The sequence below is a fragment of the Sinocyclocheilus anshuiensis genome, unplaced genomic scaffold (genome assembly GCF_001515605.1).
Source record: "Sinocyclocheilus anshuiensis isolate Anshui unplaced genomic scaffold, SAMN03320099.WGS_v1.1 scaffold1033, whole genome shotgun sequence".
NCBI classification, from domain to species: Eukaryota; Metazoa; Chordata; class Actinopteri; order Cypriniformes; family Cyprinidae; genus Sinocyclocheilus; species Sinocyclocheilus anshuiensis.
Window position 1 is genome coordinate 26,574 of NW_015554137.1, and position 11,161 is coordinate 37,734.

The following is an 11,161-nucleotide window of genomic DNA, read 5'->3' on the forward strand; positions in this document are numbered from 1 at the left end:
GAGTGTCACAGCAAAGGGTCTGAATACTTAGGACCATGTGATATTTCAGTTTTTCTTTTTTAATAAATCTGCAAAAATGTCAACGATTCTGTGTTTTTCTGTCAATGTGGGGTGCTGTGTGTACATTAATGAGGAAAAAAAATTAACTTAAATGATTTTAGCAAATGGCTGCAATATAACAAAGAGTGAAAAATTGAAGGGGGTCTGAATACTTTCCGTACCCACTGTATATTTCATTTTAAGTTAAAATTGATTTTATTTCAAGTAACAGAATCTTTTTTTATGGTTTTAATTTTAATTTTCTGTTTTAATTTGAGTTAAAGATTGTGCACCTAAAAGGCTCATGCTTTGAAAAATGTATTATTATTTATATTTAGTTTTTTCCTTTGGCTACTAGAGGTAATGTATGAATAAACCCACCGGACATGAGCTGGGTGAAGGGCTCGGGGCAGGTGGAGGGGATGGGAAGGGTCAGTTTGTTCACAGCGACTCCGTAAGCCACAGCCAGACCATCGATCCCTCTGTAAGGAGCCTCTCCGGTCAGCAGCTCCCATAATAACACACCATAACTACAGACAGACAGAGAGACGGCCCACAGCCGCTTTATATAGCGTCTAATTACAGCATGCACACACACCAACCGCTGCCAGGCTTCAGGAGGCTCTCTGATGTTCCCTGCAGAGGAGAGCGTGAAGCGCTGAAGCCGTGCGTGATCAATCTAAAGCCGTTAATCTGAGCGCCGTGTCCCAGACAAATCAGCTGCTTCAGAACAAAAGCACCTGTAACTTCAGACCTCCAGACATTGCCGGCGGTGGATCAAACTACTGTTTCAATTCATATTCAGATATTTGAATATGCTTGCAGCGCTGACACAGAGTGAGCTCATCTGAACATCAAACCGGAGAAAACGATCAACATCAGCTCATTAAACACTCAAATATTTATCGCAGCTCACAAAACCTCAAACTTACAATGCATGATTACAGAATATTAAAAATATGCTATGATAAAAGCTGATGATGTTCAGGTGTGTTCAAACGGTGTGATTTTATTGTCTCATCGATATAACAATTTTTCTTAATTAAGTGGTATTAAATTTACATTATATTTACAATATGCTTTGATATGAATATTACAGCATTTAAAAGCTCAAAAAAGGCTTTTCATGTCTGATTAATTATAACCGCTACAAAAGTTCATACGGTGCATTTAATGCATGGTATACAAATTAGTACAGTATTTTGCAGCCGTTTCCTGAGTTTTCTGACATAAAATCACACTATTTAAAAGTGATTTTATGACTCTTTCATCAGTGCATGTAATACATTATTTATCAGTGCATTGAGCTGCGTTGTGAATTCAAAACTTTCGCTTACAGAAATTTTGCAACATCAAATTGTACCCTTATATACATTTTGCCTAAACGAAATGGCTTTTATTTTTAGTTTCAGCTAACGACTTCTTAAAGTCATGTTGAAGTATGGGATGAAATGATAACTCGTTATGACTACCAGTGCTTGAGTTAAATATGATTTGTTCAGGCTCTTTCATGCAGCTTGACACTCTAGGACTGAATTTCCCTTTTCATCAGAGCTTCATGTTTAGCTCCTGCTTTCAGCCATTATTAGGTAATTATGTAACAGCGGCAGTGAGTTAATCATATGATCTCTAGTAGTGGGTTAACCGGTAATTCCTGAAGTCTATTAACTGCAATAACCACGACTCACCAACATCGAGAATAAAGCCTCAATGACAGCATGTACAGTTAGTTACGGAGCGCTTTCAACCTCGGAAAACTTCATCATTCAGCATTTTCTGTGTATTTCTGCAGTGCAAGAGAAAGCGCGTGCAAATGGTTGCCAGGTTGTAGAGAAAAATTAAACGCAGAGCTGAAAATAATAAGATCATCAGCACTTTGTCCAAAGCGTAAGAGAGAGTGTGTTAATGGTTGCCAGGTTGGGAAGAAAAATTAAACGTTGGGTCGTTTTAAGAGAAAAGCTCTGATTGGGGGATTTAAACTCTTGAAATCTGGCAACCGTATGAAAACTCATGAAGGTCTATATCATTTCCTCCTTTTTTGCTGTAGAAAATATAGAGAAATTTTGAATGCAGAGCATATTTTAAAACTAAAACATTTTAGTCTCATGTTTTTTCATCAATGACATTGCCTTAAGTTGCATTATGTTTAATGATGTCAGTGTCGTCTCGTCTTCATCATGGAAAAAAGGTCGAGTATTTTTGGCCATAGCTTCTGTTAATGAAGTGAGCACTGATCTCACCTCCAGATGTCGCTGCCCTTGGAGAAGGTGGATGATTTGATGACCTCCGGTGCCATCCAGGCGTAGGTTCCCGCCGTGCTCATCTTCGTCGTCTTGTGCCACTCGCGCGCCAGACCGAAATCTGTGATCTTCAGGGTTTTGCCCTCAATGCTGTCCTTCTCCACAGGCTCCGCCAGCAGAACTGACACACACACACACACACACACACACAGAGAGAGAGAGACAGACATCAGAAATACTGTCTATAATGTTTTCCCTCTGAAAACAATGTGCCATCGTACAAACACAAACCACAGCAGCAGCAGACACACACAGAGATATATATATAGATATATATAGATATATATACACACGCACACACAGAGATATATATTTATATTAGGGCTGCCATCGTTAACGCGTTAATGCATGCGATTCATTTTACAATCCTTAACGCATTAAAATAATTTAATGCAATTAACGCAAAAATACTGAAGCACAATTTCTATTCTAACCCTTTAACCCAATTTTGCTACTCTGCTTGCGATTAGATCATTTTAAGCTGCTAAACTCAGTTTGGTGATGTCAAGTCTCGGTTAGCCTAGCAAGCATGGGCGTAGCTTGTGGGGGGGCCTGGCTCCCCCATAGCGATTAAAGAATTTGACTAAATATTTATTTATAAAGTTTTTTCTATGAAGTAAAAATGCATATAATGTAGTTAATAACGCATGTAAAAGTTAATACGTGAAAGTTAATACATTTTAAATTGTTATTGTAAGTAAATTAATAAATGAAAATAGAAGCGCAGCTGTAATTCGTGGGCGATGTATGTGGTTACCATGACAACCTCATGCACTTGCCACTGATCTGTGTGAATGTGAATATGTAGATTTACTATAGCTAAACTAAAATGTGTTTAAAAGTACGTCTGACCAAATCCACCAGTTTGGTTTGGCCCCCCCAAACTCAAACGTCAAGCTACGATGTCTGCTTCTTGGTGGAGTTTCTGCTGTTCCTAAACACTTCCACTCTCCAACAATACCACTTACAGTTGAGCGTGCAATATCTAGCAGGGACGAAATTACACAAACTGACTCATTGCAAAGGCGGCATCTTATCACAGCACCACGCATGAGTTCACTGAGCTCTTCAGAACAACAGATTTTTTTCACAGATGTTTGTAAATGCTGACTGCATGGATAGTGCTTGATTTTATACAGCTGTGTCAATGGATCTGACTGAAACACCTGAATTCAGTCAGTGTCCCAATGCTTTTGTCCATATAGTTTATGATCTTTATATGAAAAGTTGATTATATATCAAAAAGTCTAAATACACACAAAGAACAAGAGATGAAAAAGTATCTCTCTCTCTCAGCAGGAAGACTGTGTGTGTGTGTGTGTGTGTGTGACGTCAAAGCTGTTGCAAAAAGCTACAGAAGAGAGAGAGCTTTGTGCCTGGACAAACACACACACACACACTTACTTACTCTCTCTCTCTCACACACACTCTCACACAGAATCAGCAGGCCTTAAACTGGCCAGTTTCTGCTGTGATAAATATTTAGACACACACACACATCTATGTTCTGGATGATGAAGAAAATGTGGAACGAAATTGCAGAACATGAAGAAGTGAAACTGCCGCTCAGCCTTCAATCCAACTAGAAGAATCAGTCCGTCTCTCCACCAGTGACCACACTCACTCACTCACTCACTCACTCTCACACACACTCACTCACTCCTCACTCACTCACTCTCACTCACTCACTCTCACTCACTCACTCTCACTCACTCACTCTCACTCACTCACTCTCACTCACTCACTCTCACTCACTCACTCTCACTCACTCACTCTCACTCACTCACTCTCACTCACTCACTCTCACTCACTCACTCTCACTCACTCACTCTCACTCACTCACTCTCACTCACTCACTCTCACTCACTCACTCTCACTCACTCACTCTCACTCACTCACTCTCACTCACTCACTCTCACTCACTCACTCTCACTCACTCACTCTCACTCACTCACTCTCACTCACTCACTCTCACTCACTCACTCTCACTCACTCACTCTCACTCACTCACTCTCACTCACTCACTCTCACTCACTCACTCTCACTCACTCACTCTCACTCACTCACTCTCACTCACTCACTCTCACTCACTCACTCTCACTCACTCACTCTCACTCACTCACTCTCACTCACTCACTCTCACTCACTCACTCTCACTCACTCACTCTCACTCACTCACTCTCACTCACTCACTCTCACTCACTCACTCTCACTCACTCACTCTCACTCACTCACTCTCACTCACTCACTCTCACTCACTCACTCTCACTCACTCACTCTCACTCACTCACTCTCACTCACTCACTCTCACTCACTCACTCTCACTCACTCACTCTCACTCACTCACTCTCACTCACTCACTCTCACTCACTCACTCTCACTCACTCACTCTCACTCACTCACTCTCACTCACTCACTCTCACTCACTCACTCTCACTCACTCACTCTCACTCACTCACTCTCACTCACTCACTCTCACTCACTCACTCTCACTCACTCACTCTCACTCACTCACTCTCACTCACTCACTCTCACTCACTCACTCTCACTCACTCACTCTCACTCACTCACTCTCACTCACTCACTCTCACTCACTCACTCTCACTCACTCACTCTCACTCACTCACTCTCACTCACTCACTCTCACTCACTCACTCTCACTCACTCACTCTCACTCACTCACTCTCACTCACTCACTCTCACTCACTCACTCTCACTCACTCACTCTCACTCACTCACTCTCACTCACTCACTCTCACTCACTCACTCTCACTCACTCACTCTCACTCACTCACTCTCACTCACTCACTCTCACTCACTCACTCTCACTCACTCACTCTCACTCACTCACTCTCACTCACTCACTCTCACTCACTCACTCTCACTCACTCACTCTCACTCACTCACTCTCACTCACTCACTCTCACTCACTCACTCTCACTCACTCACTCTCACTCACTCACTCTCACTCACTCACTCTCACTCACTCACTCTCACTCACTCACTCTCACTCACTCACTCTCACTCACTCACTCTCACTCACTCACTCTCACTCACTCACTCTCACACACACTCACACACACACACACACACACACTCCTTTGTGGCGGTAAGGCTGGTTTCTCTAGTGACGTCCCCCTACAGGAAGTGACACAAATGAAATCGGCACGCTTCTACAAAACGGCAAGAGTCAGAATCTGGCGACACACAGGAGAGTTTTTAGTGTTCACTTCAAAGCTTTTCAAGAATATGCTTCACTCTGGAGTCGTTCATAAACCATTACAGGCACAACTCATATTTCACTAAGCAGCATCATCAGAGCTCCTGGTAGAACTACTTGATAAGTTAGACCAACTCACATCAGCATGAAAGTTCGTTCCTGCACACTGACATTTCTTCATTCAAGCAACTTACAAATGAGAAACAAAAGCAATTCATCACAATAAGAAAGCTCAAACAGAAGAGCCAAAGTCATCATGGGCATGAACGGATTAAATGCATAAAAATGTCTGCCAAACACGCGCAGACAACAACAAGAGTAAAAACTGACATTAGTCTCATGTGCATAAATGTAAATGGAGAATGAAATCAGATTTTGAGCGTATGAGTTTATTCAGAGATCTGAAGCGTTTATGTGATGTGGGGTTGTTAAGCACAACTAGTGTAATGAAAATGCGCTCACAGGAAAGGCTCATAAATCAGACGCACAATGCAAAGACAAGCGTTCATACCGAGATTTCCGTCCCTTTATCAGCCACACAGAAATGATTCAGTAAAATCAGCACGTCTGTGAGTCTTGCTCTCTGCACTTCCTGTGTTGCAGTATCAGGGCATGTAAAGTTCATCTCCGTCTCCAGCGTTATTCATCCAGAGCTGCTGGACTCTTCTCTATTGCTGCTGAAACACAAACCTGATCTCAGATCTGCCCAGAAGAGCTCAAACATCCTCTGACGCCCTTACAGACGAGAGCACTGATCCCAAACCTGCTGAACGTCCCACCTACACAGAAGATCATCACTCACAAGCTGAGAAACTCAACAAGCTCAGTGAAAATAAATAGTACAAGACGCTGCATGAGTTTAGAGAAATGTTAATTATAAACACAGTTAATTTTTCATTGACTACTAAAAAATAAATGCAAATAAAAAATTATTTTTAAAACAAAAAATAATTAAAATAATGAATGACTTATTTAAAAAATAAAAATAAATAAATAATCCTTTTAAAAATGATAAATAATTAATAATTGGAAAGAAATAACTATTTTTAAGCCACTAATCACATGCATGTGAATCTGTTGTCAGATAACCACGTGTGTGTCCTGCTGTCAACTACCAAAGACAATTTATTAAATCAAACCGTTCTCTTTTTACTAGTAAAGTGTTGTAACAAAAATAGCGGCAGTACAAGTAAAAATAAGAAGCCGTCCTGAGCTCCTGATCTGACTGCAAACGTGTCTCTAAATGATCGGCTCTCACATGAGCTTCTGCACATCTGCTCGAGTGGCTGAACGCACGTCTCTCTGCTCAGAAATCACTCTGTAATTACACTGGGCTTTCTTAAGGAATGCGACCGTCTGGATGCCACGGCGACACCGGCAGATGGTAACCACGGCAACCGGCTGTGTTGGTTTTGATGCAGAGGCTGTTTACCGTATGAGAGGCGGCCTTGTTCACGCGGCTCCCAGAATGCGCCTCAGCGAGCTCCGACGATCATGATTTCCCTCAGTCTCCAGCAAATCAACCGGCTAACCTTCTCACAGCCGTGTGTGTGTGTGTGTGTGTGTGTGTGGAGGTGCCAGACAGAGTCTGTACATCGTACAAAGACAAAGACTCATTCTTCTGAGGGAAAAACCCCCAGTGCAGCAGAATCCTGCCCACGACCGACAAAGACAGACAATCTCTCTCAGACTTCAGACAGTCAGAAACCACTAAAAAAAAAGTTATCACCCAGAACATGCTGACAATCGCCTAGCAACACCCCATCAACCACCCGAACCACACAGCAATACCCCATCAGCCACCCGAACCACACAGCAATACCCCATCAGCCACCCGAACCACACAGCAATACCCCATCAGCCACCCGAACCACACAGCAATACCCCATCAGCCACCCGAACCACACAGCAATACCCCATCAGCCACCCGAACCACACAGCAATACCCCATCAGCCACCCGAACCACACAGCAATACCCCATCAGCCACCCGAACCACACAGCAATACCCCATCAGCCACCCGAACCACACAGCAATACCCCATCAGCCACCCGAACCACACAGCAATACCCCATCAGCCACCCGAACCACACAGCAATACCCCATCAGCCACCCGAACCACACAGCAATACCCCATCAGCCACCCGAACCACACAGCAATACCCCATCAGCCACCCGAACCACACAGCAATACCCCATCAGCCACCCGAACCACACAGCAATACCCCATCAGCCACCCGAACCACACAGCAATACCCCATCAGCCACCCGAACCACACAGCAATACCCCATCAGCCACCCGAACCACACAGCAATACCCCATCAGCCACCCGAACCACACAGCAATACCCCATCAGCCACCCGAACCACACAGCAATACCCCATCAGCCACCCGAACCACACAGCAATACCCCATCAGCCACCCGAACCACACAGCAATACCCCATCAGCCACCCGAACCACACAGCAATACCCCATCAGCCACCCGAACCACACAGCAATACCCCATCAGCCACCCGAACCACACAGCAATACCCCATCAGCCACCCGAACCACACAGCAATACCCCATCAGCCACCCGAACCACACAGCAATACCCCATCAGCCACCCGAACCACACAGCAATACCCCATCAGCCACCCGAACCACACAGCAATACCCCATCAGCCACCCGAACCACACAGCAATACCCCATCAGCCACCCGAACCACACAGCAATACCCCATCAGCCACCCGAACCACACAGCAATACCCCATCAGCCACCCGAACCACACAGCAATACCCCATCAGCCACCCGAACCACACAGCAATACCCCATCAGCCACCCGAACCACACAGCAATACCCCATCAGCCACCCGAACCACACAGCAATACCCCATCAGCCACCCGAACCACACAGCAATACCCCATCAGCCACCCGAACCACACAGCAATACCCCATCAGCCACCCGAACCACACAGCAATACCCCATCAGCCACCCGAACCACACAGCAATACCCCATCAGCCACCCGAACCACACAGCAATACCCCATCAGCCACCCGAACCACACAGCAATACCCCATCAGCCACCCGAACCACACAGCAACACCCCATCAAACACCCCATCAAAACACCCCTTGCTTTGAAAAAAAATAAAAATTCTGAAAGTAATTTTCTGATGCAACGGGGGAAAAAATGGGATAAACACAAACATGAAACTTGTAAATAAAATAATCTGATATATAGCCTATGTACAATTTAATAACATATAGCCTAGTTTGATATATGAATTGGGTGTTCGTCAAAGGTTGCAAGCGGTCGGAGATTCCCGTGTTTACAGCTCCATAAAATAACCTACTGGAAGCTCTGTAGTTTCGCTGTATAGGCCTATAGATAAAAATATTAAAATTACAAACACAATAACATTTTAAGTTACTTCCATTTCTGAAAAAAAGAATGTAGGCCTAGTAATTGATGTTACAAATACACACGCCTGATTTTTGTTTTAATTATTCATCGTACATAAAAAAAAAAACAAAAAAAACATTTGCAATCAAGACTGAAAAAAGCCAGAAGTGAATGTAAACCAGATTTGGCCCAGACTCTGTTGCTATCTGTGAAGCCAAGCATAAGAATAGCCTACTAATGTAAATTTAATGAATTTATAAAAAAACGTAAGATAAAGTTGGGCTTACCTCTCTTAGGCACAAATATGTCCATATTGGCGATGTAGCTTAAGCTAAACTATTAGCCTTATTAGGTAAAATAGGCTTTGTAGTTCACGCGCGTTCCAGTATCGACGGAAAAATATCATAATGAGCAAAAATATGCCACAGTGGACCGGGTCTCACGCCGAACGGTGCACACGGTGATACGGTCCTACGGTGAACGGCTGCTGTTTCCAATGAATGCAGTAGCTTAGTGTGCGCGTGAGGCGCCGGCGCGATCAAACAGCTGAAACATCAAATAGACTACTCCATCATTTTTGGTCATACAGTAAAGGCTTAATTTGAAACTGCAAAGTGTTACCAGTTTGAAAATTCAAGAATAATAGCAAAGTTAATAAGAATTCTTTCTACATGCAGCACCGTTCTTATTTCGCTCTGCATAACCTGAACGAAAAAAAAAATATATTTTGCTAAGAACAGAATTCTTTCTAAATGCAGCACCTTTCTTATTTCGCTCTGTATAGCCTGAACGAAAAAAAATTTTTTTTTTGCTAAGAACAAACCGAAATGAAAACATTTCGCTTTTAATCTGTGTATTTAACAGCCTGTGAGACCTTCCCAGGGCAGTACCTCGCCTCACCGACTAAAATCAGGGAGCCCACTACGGAGACAGCACCAGAGGTGAGGGGGCACAGTGACCGAGGTGGCCGGGCCAGGCCCCATCAGCGCCCACTACGGAGATGGCACCAGAGGTGAAGGGGGCACAGTGACCGAGGTGGCCGGACCGGGCCCCCTCAGGCGCCGACGCTGCACAGAGAGCAGGTTCATTAAAGGGTTCGCTGAAATCGGTCACTAATTAACTCTCCTGTGTGCCGCTGTTTAACCAGTACCAGGTGCTATAGCTGACCTCTGACCCCGTCAAACCCTCTGGAATATCTGCGGCTCATATAATGCCTTCCAAGTTACATCACAAAAGAAAGACTCTATAGCTTTGTCCAGGGTTATTCATGAGAACAGAAACTAAAACCATAAAAAAATATATAAACATGAACTAAAAAAAATTTAAAAAAAACGGTGAACGGCTGCTGTTTCCAATGAATGCAGTAGCTTAGTGTGCGCGTGAGGCGCCGGCGCGATCAAACAGCTGAAACATTAAATAGACTACTCCGTAATTTTTGGTCATACAGTAAAGGCATAATTCGAAACTGCAAAGTGCAAAGTGTTAGCAGTTTGAAAATTCAAGAATAATAGCAAAGTTAATAAGAATTCTTTCTAAATGCAGCACCTTTCTTATTTCGCTCTGTATAGCCTGAACGAAAAAAAATTTTTTTTTTGCTAAGAACAAACCGAAATGAAAACATTTCGCTTTTAATCTGTGTATTTAACAGCCTGTGAGACCTTCCCAGGGCAGTACCTTGCCTCACCGACTAAAATCAGGGCGCCCACTACGGAGATGGCACCAGAGGTGAAGGGGGCACAGTGACCGAGGTGGCCGGGCCGGGCCCCCTCAGGCGCCAACGCTGCACAGAGAGCAGGTTCATTAAAGGGTTCGCTGAAATCGGTCACTAATTAACTCTCCTGTGTGCCGCTGTTTAACCAGTACCAGGTGCTATAGCTGACCTCTGACCCCGTCAAACCCTCTGGAATATCTGCGGCTCATATAATGCCTTCCAAGTTACATCACAAAAGAAAGACTCTATAGCTTTGTCCAGGGTTATTCATGAGAACAGAAACTAAAACCATAAAAAAATATATAAACATGAACTAAAAAAAAATTTAAAAAAATATACATTTTATTTTGGATAGTTACCAAGACATAATTTCTAACTTTCCTTTATTTTAACTTAATTTAGCTATAATAATAAATAAAATAACAAACGATATAAAAATGAATAACAACTAACCTATATCGAAATATACATACATTATATATATATATATATATATATA

General features: G+C 43.2%; 1 protein-coding gene across 1 annotated transcript in view; it reads right to left on the reverse strand.

Annotated features, from left to right (window-relative positions):
• LOC107670406 (mitogen-activated protein kinase kinase kinase 11-like) overlaps positions 1 to 11,161 on the reverse strand; it is a 45,556-nt gene that overhangs the window by 12,845 nt on the left and 21,550 nt on the right. Inside the window, exons 2-3 of the mRNA XM_016463010.1 lie at positions 2,280 to 2,460; positions 421 to 569 (exon numbers count right to left, since the gene is read on the reverse strand). Coding sequence (XP_016318496.1) covers positions 421 to 569; positions 2,280 to 2,460 — 330 coding nt within the window. The remainder of the gene's footprint in view (positions 1 to 420; positions 570 to 2,279; positions 2,461 to 11,161) is intronic.